Source organism: Zootermopsis nevadensis, unplaced genomic scaffold (genome assembly GCF_977971745.1).
Source record: "Zootermopsis nevadensis isolate Lab colony 2312 unplaced genomic scaffold, Znev_1.0 Znev_ptg000061l, whole genome shotgun sequence".
In the NCBI taxonomy this organism is placed as follows: domain Eukaryota; kingdom Metazoa; phylum Arthropoda; class Insecta; order Blattodea; family Termopsidae; genus Zootermopsis; species Zootermopsis nevadensis.
The window spans coordinates 12,041,595-12,062,811 of record NW_028259192.1 but is presented as its reverse complement, the minus strand read 5'-3'; the positions used below and the strand labels follow the sequence as shown (position 1 = coordinate 12,062,811).

Here is a 21,217-nt window from a genome sequence, read left to right as displayed (position 1 = left end):
TTGTACGTCTTCAAAACGCAAATGTAACCTGTACCCTATATACTTGATATAAAACGCGGGGGAAGAGACCAAACTGGAGGATAATACAGCGAAGAAAACATTCCACATTTGGTGTCGACTGCCGGGAGTTTGAAGTGTTGGGGGTGAGAAGAATGAGGGGAGGTGAGGAAATATAACAACCACAAAACAAGGTTGCTTTTGGTCTTTGAAATGATCACAAAGAATATTTGTATAATGTTCCAGACAAGTGTTTGCAGTAACACAGGTATAAAACCATAACCTTTGCACTTACAGTTCACTGTGTGGAGAAGTAGCAAGAAAAATTGTTGGTGTTAGAAATATGACAATTCATCCCAATAAATTATGTTTGAATTGGTAGACTAAATTATGAAATGAGTAAATTATAACCATTTTTTAAATGACAAAATTATTTTTAAACGTACTAAATAATTATTTAAACTCCAGTGTAATCAAAGTGAAATTACTTATGTATACCGTTTATGAATGCACATAGAAGAATCTTATTTGTTTTTTTAACATAACTGATATGCATTTTTTACAATCGTACTATTTTTAAGTGTTTTATTTATTCATAACGTGTAACGAAAACAAATCCATCTAAAAAAGTTGTTGATAATACACCTATAAATTTTCTACGTTGTATTTTAATATAGGCGGCCTACATATATTCGGTATTTTATTATGAATAAGATACAACTATTATTTACATCATAAACCGCTGTGATATTTTGTATAAAATAACAGTGCGTTTGTATTTTTTTTTTGCTGTTGTTTTTATCATCGTGTTTGCAGGATACGTCCATGATCCATCGTCGAAACTTGTGCCTGAGGCTTATTACACTGAAGCATCTGGAAAAACACTGACATTAAAATGTGCTACGTTAATATCTTTCTCTAGATGTGCACTGTTACAAAAATTACCGTTCACTGTTCTTCTAAACTGGAAGTTTACCATTTTTTTTATTAGGCTCTCATATTGGTTTCTTTGTATAGGTGTGAAACTTGGTTTATTGCGTTAAAGGAAGAACAAACATTGAAGATGTTTGTTAACAAGGAACACGGAGAATATCTGAGTCTGATAAAAGATAGTTGAAGTGAAAGGGAACTGGAGTTGACTATTCGTCACCAGGATGAAAAGGGAGTGGCATGTAGCACGCATGGCAGCGTTGAAAAATGTGTACGGAAGTTTTTGTTGGTAAACTTGGAAGAAAGAGACTGATTGGCCTTGGTACAGATAGGAGGATAGTATAAAAATGTGTGTTGGAGAAATCGGGTGGAGGATTAGTTTGGCTTCTCCAGAAGGACACTGTTCCATGCAATTACATCGGTGGTTTAACGTTCAATTCCGCAGTGAATCATTAATTAGGCTTACGTCAGTGAACAGGAACTTCGTACGTATGTTTATAACCCAACTGCAAACACATTATTACATTCTCAGTTACAGCGGTTAATCTCTTACCGGCAACAAACCAAAAACTAAATAAAACATACTGATCTTCCATATCACACAAAAAATTATTTTAATTATTTGCATGTTTTTGTGAGTTTTATTACCACGCAATATTTCAGAATTTTGTGTTTTGTCTTGCGGCTGTCCTTCAGGACTTCCGAAGGCCGTGACGTTCGTGTTGTCTGTGGCAGAAAGTTGCGCGAAGTAGAAATGAAGAATGGTATTTGGTGGCATAATCCAGTTAACTAACTCCTTGGAGCAGAACCCTTGAGAAACTGATCGTCATTTCTCTCCCTTCGTGAATCCCGAAGGCTTTCTACAGAGTTTATAAAAACACACCACTGGACCCTGATCTGAGCCAGTTAAATCCAGTCCACACCCTCAAACCCTATTTATTCTCTTCCGACGAATTGGTCTCTTTTCTGTCCAGGTCTTCCGGCTAAGGTAACGAAACTTAGTTAAAGTAAATTATATTTATAGTTTTGTAGCATAAAATTGAGTATCTTTTGCCGTTACCAGAGGACGGGAATGTCTAGTTTCTGAGAGGGGGGGGAGCTGTCGGCAAGAACTCAGCGGTGTGCGTTGCTCAGGGCCTTGAAATAATCTCTCAAGTCACAAAGCCTGTTCTCAGAATCCAACTTGTGGTTTACGTTTAATACGGAGGATTTCATTCAAAGCAGAACTGTGATGTGCTCAGACAATTTTAGTTTTCCGAAACCAATTACATCCAGGACACGCGCGCGCGCACAGAGACAGACACACACTCACAGACCTCGGATTGTAGGGGAGGCTTTCAAATTAATTGACACTAAAAATAATGGAAAAGTGTTTTCTAATTTGAAATAGGCCTAAACGTTTCTTTTACAATTGTGTTCTTCGTAATTTTGCATATTCACTTTGTCTTTGTGTTTAAATACTTGGAAAGTTGCGATGCTAATAAAGAATAGGAATATATGTATTCTAACCTGTTTTATAATTTTAAAAAAGTTCAAAATTTCAAAAATTTGTAATAAGTTATTATGCAAATCTCTTGTAGGCATATGTATTTTATTCGTGTGCTCTGAAGTAGAAATCAAAAGACTCTTGAAGTTTCATAAGGTAAAGGTAAAGTTGCTCTGTAATTTACTTTCATCCCCTCGTCGTGTCAGAAAGGGAACATCTTGCAGCCACCCCCATCCATAATAATATTTATGTCGTAGTCAGTCTGTCCCAAGGCCTTAAGCCATCCTAAGCCACAACTATTAAGATCTTACGACTATAGATAATTGCCATGTACCCGAGATGGTGTGAGGAAATGCGATGGCGACGAAATTATATGACAAATTTAGTAAACAAAATTATTTTGAATGCAAACAAATGATAACTTTACATTACCAGAGATTTCAATTTGTATTTGTCGGCTTACTAAAAGAATATTAGTTTTTAATGGTTTCTTCATAGAGCCATTCGAAAACCGCGTTATATAGTCGATAGTGTGGTATTCCTGAAGTTCCATGTTCTGTTCTAGGCCTGAGAATGTTTGTAATTTTTCTCAGTCCCTACAATCAAATGTGGGTTAATATTTTACAGTAAGTTGTTATTCGCATCCTTCATTATTGGTCATTCAAAATTATCCCTTGATAAGAAGCGAAATGATAAGTGTATTTTAGAAAGCGTCGTTAAATAAACTAACAATCGTATAGGTGTTACCCGTACAATGTAAGCTGCCCACTAAATTTATTTAAATCTGTGTAATATTCACCTATTTGTATTCCATCTTGGGTCATAGGCTTGTATGATGGACTTTACCCTAATTGTACATATCAGGCCTACATGCGTGATGTATATCGTATACTACATATATTTCAATATTATATTATAAACGGTTAACTTTATAAATTTAATATAAGTCAGTTACAAAACAAGCACCCGTAGTTAAATAGGCAAGTGCGATATTGGGACATTTTGTGTACGAGAGGTACAAACCTTAATTCATCTCGTGTCAAATTTTGTCCGTGACAATTCAGTCAACAGCGTCTGTCAGGAGTCTCCTATCGAAAATATAAATATAATTCGAAAGATGAGAGTTTGATTCAAAGATGGTAAAAAATAACTACATGTTAATGAATCCAATAAAATCGCAGAACTAGCTTACAAATTAAGACTTCGTAATCACCCTGTTGTCTTTATCAAGATAAGAGTAGGCCTGTGTCGTTAAACTGCGTCAAATTAAGTCACGTCAGCGCCAATATTAACGACAGGAGACAATTTCATAGGTCAACTATAAGGAACTTAATCTGTCCAAGATATAAAAGTTGGTTTATCCAAGAAATCAGTTAACGTTTTATAGCTCTATGAATCTCGCGGACGGCTGGCTTCACTAATCGCTAGCCTCGTGAATGTCGGTTCCATACAGACAGTTGTTTAGACCACACGTCATAAATGATGCAAAACATATACACAGATCATAACATCAGATTGTATTTTAGCGTCATGTTGTGTATCTGTTAGGTTTAAAATACTCTTCGCACAACAATTTGTTGTACAGTTGAGTCCGGCTTTGGTCGCACGATGTGCCGTGTCGGAAAGGTCAATTGTATCCGCAGTAAAATCAGCGGAATGAATCAGTTACTCCTTCACCACGAACCTTCTACATTCCTACTCAGTTTCCACACACTTGCGGCTGGTCAGGCGCTTACGTGACCTTTCCGCAGATCTCAGATGCAAACAATCCATTACTAATATTTTTTTAAAAAAACTATTATTTACAAATTTACATTATGTTAAATACTATATTTAGAAGATAGCTCTCTTATGGGCCATAGCACCGTGGAGTCATCGTTCTGATGATGGAGACAGCAGCGATCTTTGAAAAGATGGCAAAATTCTACCATTCTCCTCGGCGCTGCAATCCAGAAGACGTCCAACTTCGAACTCAACGCCGTGAGAACCTCAAATAAGATTATAATTGTTTGTGAAAGTTTCCATTTCATGTTTTATTATATTTACTTCATAATTTAATGTTATAAATTGAGTTCTAAAACGAGTTGATATTTAACCTCGTCTTTTTCATTAGTCTTCAGTATTATCCGATATTTCCTATTACCCAACTGCCCTTTATCCCGTTTAATTAGGATAAACAGGATTACACTGTAAATAACTTTCCTTTGTTATGTCAGTGATATGAAATAAATAATATACCGAAGGGAAGGTTATTAATTGTAAACTGTTTTGAGAAGATTGTGAATCAAATTTAAGTCTACCAGATCACAACCTCTGACATATATGTTAAAACAATAGATACGGTCTTCCACTATAGATCATGGCGGTTTACGTAAACGTAATGATGACCTGAGGAAGGCAGGGTGAAGATGTTTCTTACCAAAATGTTAGCGCTATAAGTTGTTCTGTTTCTGACGCTTCAGCCATAAAAGATGCAAATTTAACCCCGTCTTTTGTTTCGTCCTTAGACCTGTGTAGAATCCCTTCGTCCCTTTTCTCCATTGCTCCTTCTCTGTTCCAGTTCTTAGGTACCCGTGATCAGTTTTAACATCAGAAAAGCGATTGTCTGATGCTGTTTTGTTACGTGGCAAAAGTTTTGTGAATATTCATGAGTGATCTATGTCCATCACTGTTTTTGTTGCTTGGCAACCCTTTTAATGTGCAAAGCGACCACCAGGCGGCGTCAGGGCGGTAAATAGGCAGAATATTGATCAGAGGGAATGTATAGACACTACTCATAATATTGTTATAACAAATAAGGAATTTAAATTTTTCGGTACAGTGTAGTTTAAGTAAAAAATGGACGAATAATGGGTAATTTTGCTAGTACAGTGTGTAATAATGAGACTAGGCAGCTCAACTATTAATTTTTTTCACGGTAACTCTGGCGTACAACTTGGCGTTACATATATCTCAAACCGCGAGCAGCTGGAGGCAGCAGGCACCACTGTAATAGCGGGAAATGTCTGTCAGACTAAACGGCACAACAATCCAGAAGACAGCCATTTTAATACATGTCGACATGGAAAAATGAAATTTCAGTTTGCCCTTTTGTTAGGAATTTCTTGTTTCTTGTTTGCTTTCATCTCAATCATTTGGCCTTAAAATTTGACACCGGCAAGGGAGGGGGAGGTAGGGGTGAAGTAGAAATAAGACTGGGAGCATCCGCAGATGAACGCAGATGAAGGCTAGGGTGAAGTCGTTGGAGAGAAAGTGGGAAAACAGGCGAAGGAGAAACGCAATCTACGAAAACAAATAGAGAGCGGGCTTGTAAACATTTTCAAGTTTTGTGGAAAGACTATAAATAATAGACTCGTAGCAGAAGAAAAGCAAAGTTTCTGTGGGAGTTTCTTGAGCCAGCCAACAGATGTCCGCCTTGTGCAACTGCCACGAGACGGTTCTTGAGTAGGTCACAACTACAACTTGTTCCACAAACCTGGGTTCTCAGCTCGGCGGTTGACGTTCTACGTACAATCTATTCATAAGTTGATGCTGGTCTTCTGAGATGCAACAACCCAGAAGACAGCCATCTTTGTACTTACCGCCGTAAGAAGCTCAAACCCAATTTATTTTTAATTTAATTTAAACTCCATTTAATTTATGTTTAATTAATTTAGGTACTTTAGGAGAACACCTACTATCATTTGCCTGTATAATAAGACGAATATTCTCTGTCTAGGCTGTAGTCACATCTTTGCATAAAAAATGCGGCAGTTATTAGAATTTAATATGCGCTTACTCTTGCTTTAGCTCCTAACTGTAACATTCACTTTAAACTGAAGCTGGCAACTGGAAAGTTTGCTTAAATGTTGGATGGACTTAAACAAATGAGGCTCAAAGCCGAAATCTAATTTGTACGTACGTCTCTTTTCTCTGAACTTATGGACAATAGACAGACACATTGACTTAAAACAGGTTTGTGTTTTAGACGTTCTCTATGTTCCGCTTTGATATAAGAACTATAACCAGGTCTTAATACCAAGTAAACAATACGGAAAAATATTAATAATTGTTTTTAGTGTTGCCACTAGTGTTGAAGTTAATTTTGTGTAGCAAAGCTGCAGTTTTATTCTTCCGTAATTCTTTATTGCGTTGCATTTAATTTAGCACAGTGAAGATGTATCTTTTCTGTGTAAGATTTGAGGTTTTCACAGCGGTGAGTATGAAGATTTCTGTCTTCTGGGTTGTTGCGCCCTGATGACGGAGGCAGTATGACCTCTGAAACGTTGGTAAACATCGACCAGACTACACAGCGCAACAACCCAGAAGACAGAAATCTTCATGTATCTTTTCATTTACTGTTTCTCTTTTTGTCTTCGATGTGACTTTGTGTCAAGGCAGCATACTTAATGTCGATATTTTAACCGCAAAAGTTTATTTAACAAGTTGTGTTTAAAATAAAAACACATGAACCGAAATACCTCTTAGTAAAATGATTGGCAAAGGTCTCGACAACCAGGGTTCTTCCATTACCTGAAGCGGTCGGGATTTCTTCCTTCTCTGCCACATCTAGGCTATTTGTGAGTACTCCTATTCAGTGGAGTACCCGAGACTTTTTTTACCGATTATAAACTGCCGTAGTGTTAAATTGATCACCAGCCTCTATCAAGTTCCAAGACTAATAATGCTTGGGGCTTTACTGTGACCATTACCACGTCTTCATTGCGTGATGCTTCGGTACTGGCGCAACTGTATGTACCCTTATTTAAATATAAATTAACATGACGTACTACATGCAGTAAAAATTAATGAAACCACGTAGAAACAACTTTCGCTCTCGTAGACCTTGGAACTCACATGATCAAAGGTGACGGAGAGGCTACTGTAAGAGACGCCAAACACGTGTGGTTTCAGGAGAGCGTAAGCTATCAACTTTCAGATGTTTATTTTCTGCTTGTGATTTTCGGTGCTGTATACTCGCTGTATGATTAGAAATTTCGCAGCATGCATTTGTATTCATTATAATAAAATTTAAGTGTGTCGTAATGAATTGCACTTCGAGTTATGAGTAATTTTATTTGGCGTCTTAGAATTAACATCAGTGGGTTCTGCACTGTGCTTATAACTGTCAAATATATGTATATAATGTGTAGTAGCGGGGAAAAATGAACGACTGTCTTGAATCCGACTGAATATGACATAACTTCTTACTGTCTTCACTTCAGAGCATAGAAATGACTGTGCTTTCTCATCAATATAGGTTATGTAGCATCAAATTGTATGTGAATTATGAATTGGTAAAGAAGCAGAAGAGCAGTCCCATCAGTTGCCTGGTAGGACTGAGCAAAACCAGATTAAACTTCTGTCACTATAGCTGGTATCTGGGATCTGAAGTGCACTAATCACTCAGTCAAGATATTCGGTTGGAAAATGGAATTTTGCTCCTTAGAATGAGGTATGTAAAATGAAAAGATGCACTTTCATTGTTCTGGACTTTATCCAGAACAAAGAAAGCAGTTACACAAGGCCACTGCAGACATTCAGAGAAGCAGATAGGTTAGGTTTATAACTTGCAAACAATATTATCTGAGCTAGTAACAGTAGCTTTCTTTCAGTTTGTTTTAATACATGAAACTGCAAATAATAGTGAATATGGTCAAGGAGTTAGTATAAAAATAAGTATGCACCATCACATTTGAAATATAATTACAAATCCGAAAATATCACATACCAACAATTTTACATTACTGTACAAACATTTTTCAAGCTTTCTATGAGAGGAAACTCTTACCATAGCTGTGCTGAATGCTCCTTTTGAGACAGGAAAAAACACTTTAATGCCCTTGAAATTCGTAGGAACAAAACAGGTTGACTTGTTTCAGCAATTCTCATGGAATGTTCACTTTCAACTGTCTCATGAACATAGTTCAACACAGAACGACATTTTTTGCTAAACACAAACTGTCAATGCCTGCAGGAATTGTAACTTAAATTATTTTCTTAACAGAAATCATACAAATTATTGCAGTTTGTTAACACAGAACCAAACATGGGTTTTCTTCATAACGCTCAAATTAATTATCGATACATGGTTGTTAAATGCAGATACCTACGAACTAGGTTTTTTTTAAAATCTTTCTATATGTGCTTGAGATTAGCTCTTGGTAGTTTTCTAGCGCTTTATGTTCAGTATTGGTGGTTGGGTTGGGAAGTTTATTTCAATGACCACGATGCCAGAAAGGGGATGATGTTGCAGGTGGACTTTGTTTTTTTTTCAAATATGAGTACACTTATTTCTGTTGTTTTAGTCTGCATCAAGTGAAAATGATAGTTAACACTTATGGATCTAAAATAAGATGTCTGAAAATAATAAGAAAATTATACTGAGAGTAAAACAAAAGCTAATTACTGGAAAAATCTGAGAATGGAAAATCAGCAGCTGAATTGATCAAAGATTATGAAGCAGGGGTTGAGTAATTGCAGCTATGAAATTTTGTTACAGGTCTGACCTTCTCAATTGTTGTCGATAAAGAAAACAACTACATTATGGAGAGATATGACAATGAGATACAGTGTATCTCAGACATGGTCTTCTATAAATCCAGTAACACTGTAAGAAACTCGTTCCAGATGTAGAAGATGATTTACAATGTTTTCCTAATGAAGAAATCAGGGAGTCTGAATTCTTGCAATGGTATGTACTATGAGAAGTTCAGAAGATGTCTACAAAGATGACATTGAATTATAGGTGACAAGAGTGATGCATGGATTATCCCTGCTTTAATTTATTCACGTCTTCTCCCCTTTATTAGCCTGGATAAGTGAGAGTTTACCATTTATCCTTTGTAAATTTTACTATCTCAGTTAAAAAAATGTATGCTTAACATGAGAACAAAATTAATAGTCTATTAACAGCAACTTTTATAGTAATACAGATCACAAAAGAAAAACTGGTGTTTCAATTTTACATAACTCTAAACAAGTTGCCCCATTAAAATGAACCATGTTGTATCATATTAAATACAACAGGGTGCATAATATATACTGTTGTAGAGATAAACATTCACAATTGTAATCACATATCATATCACACAAATCAGAGCAGTTATGCTCATAAAAAATATTCAGGACTACAGTATGTCTGACAAATTAATATGTAATTAGAAAATAAAATAATACATGATGAATCACAGAATTAAAACTTTAATAAACATACTATTCAAACAAGTTCTAAATGAGCAAGTCTAACGAAATATTACAGAAAACTAAACTTTGTGGAGACCAACATGAATGCTAAATATGATTTACTTCACGAAGAGGAGTATCAGTGATTCGGAATGCACACTGCTTTATTATTATATACTGTTGGTGATGTGGAAAAATCATCTAACATTTTAATTAAAATTACTCAAGTAGCACATCAAAGTGATATTGTTCAGAAGCACGTGTAAAAGATGTTACTAACTGATATCTTAACATATTACCATATAAACAGTTTAATAATTCATTAGGCGTCATTTAGATACAGCTATAAGAACTTAAAACTAATTTTTCTAAAAACCATTTAAAATGCAGTTAGTGACTTACATGACACAAATTATATGCAAATAATCTTTCCTAAACTGCACAGGGACCATCACCTTCTTACAGTTACCATCTGCTTGAATTCTGTAGTAACTATGATGAAAATTGTACCAGCATGTAATTAAATCTGAAATACAAAATTGCAGTGCAACATCTAACATCCTTAGTTGCCAGTATCAAGGGAAGTTACAGACATCAGCAGCTCACATAAGCACCATCAGCATTTACAATTAACTTTTCAAGGATAATTTATGTCTCACAGTTTATACAAAAATACAGAATGAGTATGTGGTGGCTGACACACAGCCTTCCTGGTATGCACTACCACTGTGTTGGCTGCTGTGTTGTTATGTTTCCTTGAGAAAGACCCCCTTTGTGCCAGACTCAGATACATTTACATTAAAGAATGTAGTGTTCTTAATGAATCCTATGTAAAGTGGAAGTTTGATATGAAGTGTCTGAGGAAATTTAGGAGAAAGTTTCCTGGGGTTCAAGTTCACCACAGGAAAACTGTTGAAGTACTGCCACCATAATGCAATACTGACTGTTACATTATCACTACAATTTAAACATTTTGTTTTGATTTTCATGTTTTGAAACACTGTCACTTTTGTATACAGAATCAACTTAGTTTTAAATTCATCTGTACAATATAAAATTCTTCTGCCTTGATGTTCTGTGTCTGGTGGTTGCTAGACCATATAAAGTATAATGCAAACAGCAACCTGTGTCCACTGCTGTTTCACTGTTAGGCAATCATATGATATATGGTTTAATGCATAAAGTAATCTAGTTAGTATTTATAAGACTTAATCACTATGCAGTAGCACAGTAATAACACACAAAATTTAAAATGAGTTCCTTTCATTTCAGAAGTAGAATTCAATGACAAGTATGGCAGTAACTTGGTTGGTTGGGGGGGGGGGGGGGGCGCAGAGGTTATCAACATGAATAAATATTTTTATATTTAAGCTTATCATAATAAATAATTTTTATATATATATATATATACACAATAAAAGAGCAAGGAATGGAGACTTTAGTTAGTTATAACATAATTAGAAACAATACACTGTATGAAATTTTGTACTTTACACACAGCACCTTATTATTAAACTAATTAGTATCTTATTCATATTAACTCCAAAAATTAACAGTCATTCTCAAAGCTACAAACTGCAGGTACACTAGTATTTCAGAGTCCATCTGACAGTCTCATTAAATCTCTCGCTTTAAAGGGGACAGCCTGTTCAATCATGTGTCAGTGTATATAATCTACTACTTCTTGTACCACTGCAAGATATTCCTGTTATGTTACAACTAAAAGGGAAGGAAATACATGTTTACATCTGATGCCTACTTTTGAAAATAAACCATTTGCATCGTTTAACTTTCAAGAGACCCATATGCAGAGTTTCTGCTGGGCATTTAAATTGCATTAAACAAAAGGCAGTTAGAAAAGAATCTCGGTAAGTTGAAGGCTAATAAAAGTACATGATTACAATATTTTAAATTTTCTCCTCTGGTGGAGACTGCTGATAACAGCATATAATGAGTAAGACTATGTATACTAGGAAAGAAATAAAAATCTGCAAATGATCTGGATACACTTTTGTAGCAAACTTACAACTGTGTCAAAAGCCAGAAGTTACTTTCTGTGTTCATGAGCTCTGCTGTGCTTCCAGTTTCATGGTTATGAGTTTGTTAAAAGCTATCAAACTCAAGCATTTGATATTCAGCTCCACACTTCATCTGAGCAGAATGAACATGCTGCTTGTTAGGTTGTATTACTACACTAATAATAATTTTGTGTAATATTATTGGTATTTTAAAAAATAACTGAGATATATGCCAGTTACAACTGCAATGTTTTGTGTACTAAAAAGATTATTACATAATTTGCCACAAAGAAATTCACCTGAAGGGGCTGTCCAAGTTGCAAGAGACAATTCATATGAAGAGAGAGCTCTGGTAGGACACAAAAAGAAAAGTGACTTACACTACAAAAACAACAGGCCATATGACCTATATATATATATGTATATGTATGTATATATATATAACTCAAGAAATTTACTGTACAAAATCTGAGCCATGTTATGTAAGAATTCATATTGTTTTAAAAACAGCACCAAGTCACGGCTTAATGTAGTTTGGAACATAAATGCCTTCTGTTATTTTAAAAATAAACTACAGAACAGACTTCTTTGTAAGCAGTTTTTGGTGTTTCCTGCAAAAATCCCAAATATAGTTTAGTATGTTTAGGAACCCACCTAATCAGTTGCTTTCTAAAGTACTAGAAACAACAGTCAAATGTAGTAAGAAATTAACAATGTACAATGAACTATCAAGTATGTAGTTAGTAGTACAGTGCACATAAACATTACTTATACTTGTATATAATGATATAATATTGTCTATGATTTATAAACTGTTTAAATATCTTTGTATATTTCTAAATTATAAAAAGCTTTCAAGATTAGAACTTGGAAAATTCACCACTAATTTGGATAAAACCAAAATAACATTTATTTGCTCACTCAGGTATGCATGTTTTTGAGAATATCTTTTCTTCTTCTTCTTGTCATGGATTAGGCCACCCATCTTAATCAAATTCAGAATTAGTTTTAAAACACTCTTTTACACATATGGTACTATTCAAACTGGCCTACTGAAAGGTTTATCAGACTTCATTCTTTTTGAAAAATGTGATAATTAATCTGCTTTGTTCCAGCTGATAGGTTTATTAAAAGTGTACTGAATTTAAGTTAGTATTTTTAAATTAAACTCAACATCCAGAGTACTGCTTAACTGTACTGTTATATCATTATTTTTCTCATGGCTGCCATAGTAATTACAGATACATTAATGCATAGAAAAACTAATATAAATGGATGTTCATAGAGGCTACTTAAGCTGATGTTTGGCTATGTAGTTCAGTTACATCTGAAACGTATAACCAGCCAACATTTAGTACAGCAGCCTCTCTTCAAGTTACATATTATTCTATGAAACTTGAAATTCAGATGCTGTACATATGAAAAAGACTGAACTTAATTTTCTATTCCAGGTACACTCAAACAAAGAATTTTACATGGAAATGAAGGAATTATCAAATGCCTCCATTAAATAATAAGTGAAAAAATTATATTTATAATCAAATTCTGATTCAGTGTAACTACAGTGGTTTCAGGCACAAGATGAACACTAGATCTCTTAAAGAGGTTTATCAGCTTCTTCATCATACACAAAAACAATACAGGCATACATAATCACTCTGAAAGCATTGACATGTTTGTTTTTTGAAGTTCTGATGAGAAAAAATAAGCAAATTTTGAATTAATCATGAATTAATATTGTCACATATTTAAATTTATGTTTGACAAAATACCATAACCACAAAAAAAAAAAACAGTGAACTACCACAGCACAGGACATATCTTTCTTCTGTGGCATCAAAGTTTAGTATTAATATCACTAATTACAGATCAATTCACTGTCTCACAGGAATTACCATGAGAGATTAAACATGGATAATTGTTTTTGAACTAATCCTTCCATATCTAATCCCCGTCCTTTGGACTGAAGGTGGTGACAGAAGCATGGGGATACATGGGATGCCACCAATCAAGGACGCGTATATTAACTACAGGGTCAAGTACGACAGTGCTGCAGTCCAGAGATGAAATGTTTGGTTTACCAACCGTATAGCACATGTGGCCTGATCCAAAGGACATCTGTAGCCTGTAGTGTCGCATTCCTTGCGACATAGTGAGTGACACAGAACAGAGAGACAGACCCATCACCATTGGTATTGCAACATAGTTCAAGCATGTCACCTGCAAATTGAAAACTCTCACAGTGAACATTGAAGGTATTTTTATAAATTATTTCTTATGTAGAGTGCATCGGCGGTGCCCGAATTTATAACTTGTGTTGGGCAAGGCTGTGGTCTAGGCAACACGGAGTTTTCATCCGGGGCGTCCCCGGTTTCTCTGTGGCATCCCAACAATTACTCCATTCACACAGAATAAGGCAATGGCAAACCACTTCTGGATCATTTGCTGAGGAAACATATGAACAGGTCCCTATCAGAGGGAACTTGTTAATAATGTCACAAGGGGTGAGCTCCGACCCGATGGTAAAAAAAAAGGGGGGGGGAGGTCACAGGCCTTTGAGAAATACTCAATCCTGTATTCTTTTAAGATATCACATAAGATGTGAATGTACCTGTAAAACTTTGCAGCCTTCATCCTGATTAGCTGAAACATCTTCCAACATCTCAAGTAGATCAGGCTTTTGAGCCCTTCTTCCCGTTCCTCGTCCCAACACTAGACTGCTCTGTTTAAACTTGAAGAAAAACTGCCAATGGAATAGGCATTTCTGGAATTAGCGAAAATAAGAACTTTACTGGTAATTCATGATTTAATTCACTTATGCTTGAACTATCAAAACCTATTTCTATTAGAACTCAAATTAGTGCCAAGTATATGAGTATGCAAATTTTAGAACACAAAAAGCATAACGGTTTTATAAACAGTTTTGTTATGTTAAAACTTTGCATATCATGTAGTGTATTAGAATATAAAATTAGTAAACAAACAAACTATTAACACTATAAAAAAGACACTAGTGCCATACGCGTTTCAACCTCAAGAGGTCATCATCAGTGGCAACTGAGAAATTAATTCATTTAATCAAAATGGTTTAAAATTGGTCTAAATATGGTTTAGAAAACAAATCATGGAGTGGAGTTTTTTACAAAAGCATATCAAGCAACACTACACTAGATGTTGGCTTCACAGGAGTTGAACTCTGCATTTAGCTATTGATCCAATGGTCTGGTGGCCATAGCTGGTCTACGGCGAGCTGTTGCTGTGTCGTCCGTACCTGCCTGTGAAGTCCAACTCCCATGCTTCGTTGGAGTTCACAGGTATGGACGACGCAACAACAGCTCGCCACAGACCAGCTACGGCCACCGGACCATTGGATCAGTAGCTAAGTGCAGAGTTCAACTCCTGTGAAACTAACATCTAGTGTAGTGTTGCTTGATATGCTTTTGTAAAATACTCCACTTCATGATTTGTTTTCTAAACCATATTTAGACCATTTTAAACCATTTTGATTAAATGAATTAATTTCCCTGTTGCCACTGATGATGACGTCTTGAGGTTGAAACGCATATGGCACTAGTGTCTTTTTTATAGTGTTAATAGTTTGTTTGTTTGCTTATTTTATAGTTTTTTTATGGTAACATTATTAGATTACGCAAACTTTTCTAAGCCAACAGGAAGTGGGAAACTGTATAATTAAATTCTTGTTAGGAAAAATCTCCTTTCTGTTTGAATAAAACACATAAAACAAAAGTCCATCCAAATTACAGAACTGCAAATCAGTGAGGTTTTAATTGAATTCCGGAAGATGAGTAAGATAAGGTCGGTGGCAGATATATCATGAGAGATAAGAAATGCATACAAACTGTGTCAGAAAAACTGAAACAAAAGAGATTACTTACAGATCTAGGCAGAGAATAACAATATAATGGATCTTAAGAGAAACAGAGCATGGATTGGATTAAACTATCTCAGGAAAGGGTCTAATGAAATGGTAATAAGCCTTTAGGTTTCATTATGGCAGGGGGATTTTGTGACTAGTTAAGTGCATATTAGCTTTTAAAATTATGACATTGCTGCATGCAGTGAGTAAGTTATTCATTCTTAAACCTGTCACTGTAATTGGTTTGAGTTTTGATATTACCTGGTGCCACATGAGGGTACACTGCCGCTTGATCAAGTCGTGTGGTTCTCCTTCAAATGTTGTGACAGCCTTCAGTTTATTCACAAATGGAGGGTATGTGTAATGCAGTGCTCGGATCACACATGCACGTAGCCCATATAAACGCACCATACATTCAGGCTGCAGGCGTTCTGGCAAATTTGGTGTTGTCTTGTAATGCCTAATAGCAAAGCAAGAGCCATAATTACAACCCAACTTCACTATAAGCTGAGCTGGGTGGCTTTCATTGCACAGAAAAAGGAATGGCTCCCTTTGGGTATCCTTATTGGTAAGCTGATGGTCCTTACTCTATATGAGGCACCATCATGCTGTATTAGAGAAATGTTTAGCACCTTAATAAACCAGTATTGTGTGAAATTGTATTTGTACCTTCTATACAGACGAAACCAAAATTTTGCCGTACTAACAACATGCAGAGCACTCTTGCATATGCGAGCAAATGTTGACACATCCTCAGGACGAATGTATTCAGATATAAGGTACCAAATGTCTAGAGGATATTCCACTCCATCATCATCACCACCCTCACTTGCAGTCTTCCTACGGCGACGTGAATGCCTCTTCACAATCACTGCTACAACATTAAGAAGTAATGATAGACTCATATTTATTGCAAGGTCATGCTGTTTATACACATTGCACATTCAGTGCTGTATCCTTAATTTGAGTGACATTCCTTGTAGTGTCCCCACTTTCAGATCCCATATACACAAAGTAAGTTGGTTTTTAATTTTATCCACTTTTATTCATTTCTTACTTAACTTCTACTGCTTGTAGCATGCTTATGTCTCTTTTAGTACATATCCAAGTTTTCACTCCATATGTCAAAACTGGAAAGTAATATAGTTTATATAACATACCTTAACATATTCTGATAATTTCCAATTCTAACTAATAGTTTGTTAAACCTTTCTAATTCTACAGATTTTCCTTGTAATTTCAAGTAGTATTCTTCCACTTGATACAATTTTATCACAAAAATAAGAAAAGCATATATATATATATATATATATTTATTTATTTTTACTTCTTTCCTGACTTTTATATCATCTATCACTTTTGTGGTATTTTTCAGTCTTTTCCAAAAAAGCGGTTGATTAACTTGAGCAGAACACACGTTCACAAGACTCCAAGACTTCATGGCCATTCATAAGATGGCTATAAAGTTGTAAATGGTTTCAACCTAATCAACTGATGAAGAGGACAATGTTAAAACAACAATGGTTAACGTATATTTCCCTGTATCAGTCCCTGAAGTGTTTCAAGTTAATATGATTCATTATCCTTCAAATTATTTCACAGATATCCTACCCACTTTATTCATATGTAACATGCCCATTAACTGGTACATTATCTCTCTAAATTATTCATCTTCACTAAAGGGAGAGCTTCATGTAGGAAATTGTTGAAGATATTTAATATTCTTACACTAGTCAGCAAATTATTGCTCTCATTATCATTTGTAGGGGATAACACAGAAAAATTTCAAACTCAGACGTCCACAATATAAGTACAAGACAACATATAATCTTCATATGCCAAACACTAAACTCAGTAAAAATCCAAAAGGGGTTTACTATATTGGAATTAAGCTATTCAGTAATCTTCCCCCCACTATGAAAAGTATGAATCATGATACAGAGAAGTTTAAGTTAGCACTAAATCATCTCCTATCTCACTCCTACTCTACAGAAAAAACTACCTCAACCAAAATTTCTTAGCTAATATAAATATATGTAAGCAATAGTGGATATGCATTTTGCATAATTATTTCTGCAGTACTACTGTAGCTGACTAAATTACTGTCATTACTATGTAATTTATACTTGTAATAGAAACAAGTATTGTACTTGTGCTATGACATCCTTGGCTTTGGCCTATGACAGATCTATGGAATTTAAACAAATTCTATTCTGTTGTATTCTATCATATGCTGTCGCTATACCAATGAAAATCATCATTATCTCTAGTCCACATTCCCATCTCTTTTTTAATTTGACATCCTGAGAAAACTAAACAGTCATTTGACATACTTATTGATACCTGTCAATAAATATGCCTGGAAAGACCTTTACATTTTAAAACAGCTGTCTTCTGGGATGTTGAACTGTGAAGTCTGGTAGATAATGACCACCAATTCAGAGATTATTCATCATCAGTGTGATGAGTAATCTGCATGTGAAAATGTTGGAGTAGGTTGGCCAGGCAGAGTCCTGGCTGGACTAATGGGAGAGGAGAGAACTGGAGTGAAGGTAAGCAGGAACAAGAGATCCAATGGGAGAAAGGAGGACCTCAACAAGGCCACATGGAAGAGACAGAGTGACATACATGGAAATAAACAGTACATATAAAGACAGGAGAGAAGAAATTAGGAAAGATAAACTAAAGAGAAATAAGAAGGAAATAGAAATGAAAACCCAGTATCTTGTTATTCCACAACACTATGGGAGATAAAGCGCCATATTATCGTAAAGAATATAGCAACTCTTGTCTCTTTCTCTGTGTACAGATCTTGAATACTTCTTCTTACCTTTCTCGCCATCCTCATCATCTTCAACAAATTCAAAATCTCCTTCATAGTCTTCTAATTTCTCATACCAAGCCCTATTATCTGTTTCTGTGGTTAGCTGTTTTACTAGAAAATAAACATCAGATATTGGAAAAAGGTTTTACTCATGTGTTGAGATGAAGTCAATATGGCATGTACTACGAAGGTGAAGGTATGACCACTTACAAGATATCAAACAAGACAAACAATAAACATTAACAATGACAGTGCACAGACATCATGACAGTTACAAAGATGTAGACAAATTAGAGTACTGTTGTTCCTTTGCTCAAAACATAGATGCTGTTTATTTATTTAAACAATCCACTGCAGTATAAAAAATATAAAAATGTTTATGATCATAGATTCAAAGTCATCATTAAATATAATATGGAATAAAAATTATTGTACAGCATTTTATGTGTATGCAGTTACAAATTTACTGATGCTTTACTTTTGTTTAAAGTTTCTGAACTAGTCATTTTGTTAACCATTCAAGCAGTTCTATACTGAAATATCAAGATTATACGATGATGTGTCTATTATACCTTCACGAACTACACTGTTAGATGCAGCCTTTCTCAGTCGTCCTTTTCCATTGGAGATGGGTGAATTTGCATAATCGTTCAAAGTTACATCTGAAACAAATCCAGTATATTAGTTTTATGCAAAATCTATGATGTATCTAATTAATGAAGATAATGTAGCTGAAGCTTCTCCAATACTGCATCATCATGTTAAACTTCAGGTATATGAGACCAGCAACGTTATCCCTTTACAATTATTTTAATAATGATGTCCTTCAGTTGTCTGCTTTCACAGCATACTAAATTAAAGGATTTGTTACATTATATCAAATGTATTATGAGATGCCCAAGTATTGTGAACTCATAGACGTAAATAAATATCTAGATGGAATTATTTATTCAGACTATTTTAATGTAATTCAGTTTCTCGAGACATCCTTCATGACAAGAAATAACATACGTCTGCTGAAATATTTATCTCATTAAGCTGCTATGTTTTAAAAGATTGATATGCCCTTGCACTGAAAGAAAACTTCTGAACCGTAATCACTGCCTAACCTCCAAGACTTTTGTTTAAATTCTTCTGCGAACTCATCCTTCTTCCTGCATTTTTACTCGACCCCGACATCTTCTCCCACTAAAGTTATGTCCAGTTACACAATTATTTTCAGGCATGTTGGCACAGTCTTAAAAATACAAAATAAGTGAAATTCACGAAACAAACAACCCCCACCATCGTCAGCCATATTGAACTGTGCAGTCACCTGACATTCACAAAGAGGTTGTAATAGTAACATGTCTCGAACTGAGACGAGGTACTATATGATTCTGGTAGGTAAAACAAAACATTTTACACTCAAAACATACAGAGAATTTGTTCACTTTATATGTGATGGGTTACATTAACAGGTTGTGCAGTTATTATATATGAAATATTATACGCTTCATGTACTTCGGAATTTTGATATCGTTGTCGATGCGAATCTGACGTCATTGTCAAAGATGGCCGCTGGGTTACAGGAGTGTAGTATTAGGACTGGGTTGGTAGGAATTTGTAGGTGTGTCAGACTAGTGTTCCGACAATAATGCCGATAAAATGCTGTTGTATTAGTATTACTGTGTCCGTACGTAGTTGGGAAAGAGCGTTAATTCTGTGTGTGAGATTTAGGTAATAATAATAGTCGTATGTGCCGTATAATAAAGTGAATCATTCCACTCTGATTAAACTGTAGACATCGCTTGTCGTATGTAATCGGAATTCATATTTAGTTGTTTCGTGTCGGTGCTTCATTATAACAAGTGAAGATGTGGAATATGATGTGTGATGTGATGCCTACCATATCAGAAGATAGTATAAGCCAAATGAACTCGCAATTCTCCGGGGAAGATGCGAACTTTGAGCAGCTCATGGTGTCTATGTTGGATGAGCGCGACAAGCTCATGGACAGTTTGCGGGAGACACAGGACCGACTCAGTGAAACAGAAGCCAAACTTGTGGAGGTAGAGAAGGAGCGAGACTCCCTTCAGCGGCAGATCTCGGCCAACCTCCCCCAGGTGAGTCTTAGGATAATTACTATCAGCCGTTCACATCTCATGAGCTGCCCATGCACCCGATTTGGAGCTTTATTGATTCCCCCTCGGCAAGACCCTGACCGCCATTTTTCAATTATTCTATGTTGGAACATTCGTTATTTTGCTACTTTTCTGACAAACCAAATACTCGATTTTTCAACGTAAGACAATCATTGGCAACCCCGTTATGCATCCACATCATTTATGATATTAGGCACTTGGTACCTATGGATAGTTTATTTTTACAATGTACTAAGTTGTCCTCTTTCTTACAAAACTTGGTAGTGGTTCAAAATTTAATTTTAAATAAGAATGTTTTGTCTGTGTTCTATATTTATATATTCTGTTCTGTCAGCTTTAATGTTTTTCATCAGGAATGTTCATGTTAAATTAAAATATAAGATTGACAGTGTTTATCACATGTTTGTACTTGATAGTTAATTTTTTATTTTTGCTTGATCTATGTCATTTAACACTGTTGTACCTGCCCTGCAATAAACAACATTTTTGATAGTTTCGTTCAATAAGCCGAGTTGTGTGTGTGTGTGCGCGCGCGTGCCACATTATGATACACAAATACATTTGTATTTCTCCTGATGGAAAGACCCACACTGCAATGATTTAAAAAGTGAGAGAGAGACTGTCAGGGAATATTTTAAGGGGAAAATTAAGTAGCTTGAAACAACAAAAGTATGAGATGTGTATAGAAGCATAAATGAATTTAAAAGGGGCTACCAATCTGGTGTGAACTTGAACAAAATTGAAATATTTGGGAATGACAGTAAGAGATAAGAATTG

The 21,217-nt window shown here is 35.3% G+C and overlaps 2 protein-coding genes and 1 long non-coding RNA gene across 7 annotated transcripts in view; 2 read left to right on the top strand and 1 right to left on the bottom strand.

The window, feature by feature from the left end:
• Positions 1–8,076: 8,076 nt before the first annotated feature.
• On the bottom strand, positions 8,077–19,618 carry fsd (transmembrane protein fates-shifted). 2 transcript variants are annotated; one of them, XM_022080797.2, is made up of 7 exons: positions 19,406–19,618; positions 18,869–18,958; positions 18,303–18,407; positions 16,142–16,346; positions 15,734–15,932; positions 14,207–14,359; positions 8,077–13,815 (listed from the first exon to the last, which is right to left on the bottom strand). In XM_022080797.2, the coding sequence occupies exons 1-7, from the start codon at positions 19,473–19,475 to the stop codon at positions 13,540–13,542; spliced, it is 1,098 nt and encodes a 365-aa protein (XP_021936489.1). In that variant the 5' UTR covers positions 19,476–19,618; the 3' UTR covers positions 8,077–13,539. The 2 variants fall into 2 exon arrangements, with proteins under 2 accessions (XP_021936489.1, XP_021936497.1); XM_022080805.2 differs by having other exon boundaries at positions 16,142–16,343.
• Positions 13,709–19,245, top strand: LOC147871205 (uncharacterized). The gene is made up of 2 exons (XR_015532591.1): positions 13,709–13,850; positions 16,848–19,245. It is a non-coding gene; the product is annotated as an uncharacterized LOC147871205 (long non-coding RNA).
• Positions 19,619–19,810: 192 nt separating the features above from the next.
• Liprin-alpha (PTPRF interacting protein alpha) overlaps positions 19,811–21,217 on the top strand; it is a 234,072-nt gene continuing 232,665 nt past the window's right edge. For all 4 annotated transcript variants that reach the window (XM_087340501.1, XM_087340499.1, XM_087340500.1 and 1 more), the window contains exon 1: positions 19,811–20,401. In XM_087340501.1, the coding sequence (XP_087196627.1) occupies positions 20,153–20,401 (249 nt within the window). In that variant the 5' untranslated portion in view covers positions 19,811–20,152. The remainder of the gene's footprint in view (positions 20,402–21,217) is intronic.

Coding starts and splice junctions, on each gene's coding strand:
- fsd (XM_022080797.2), bottom strand. CDS start 19,475: ATGTCGGGGTCGAGTAAAAATGCAGGAAGAAGGATGAGTTCGCAGAAG. Junction 16,347..18,302: donor TGATGAGGATGGCGAGAAAG/GTAAGAAGAAGT, acceptor TTAATGTTGTAG/CAGTGATTGTGAAGAGGCAT. Junction 15,933..16,141: donor TGGTTTCGTCTGTATAGAAG/GTACAAATACAA, acceptor CTTTGCTATTAG/GCATTACAAGACAACACCAA.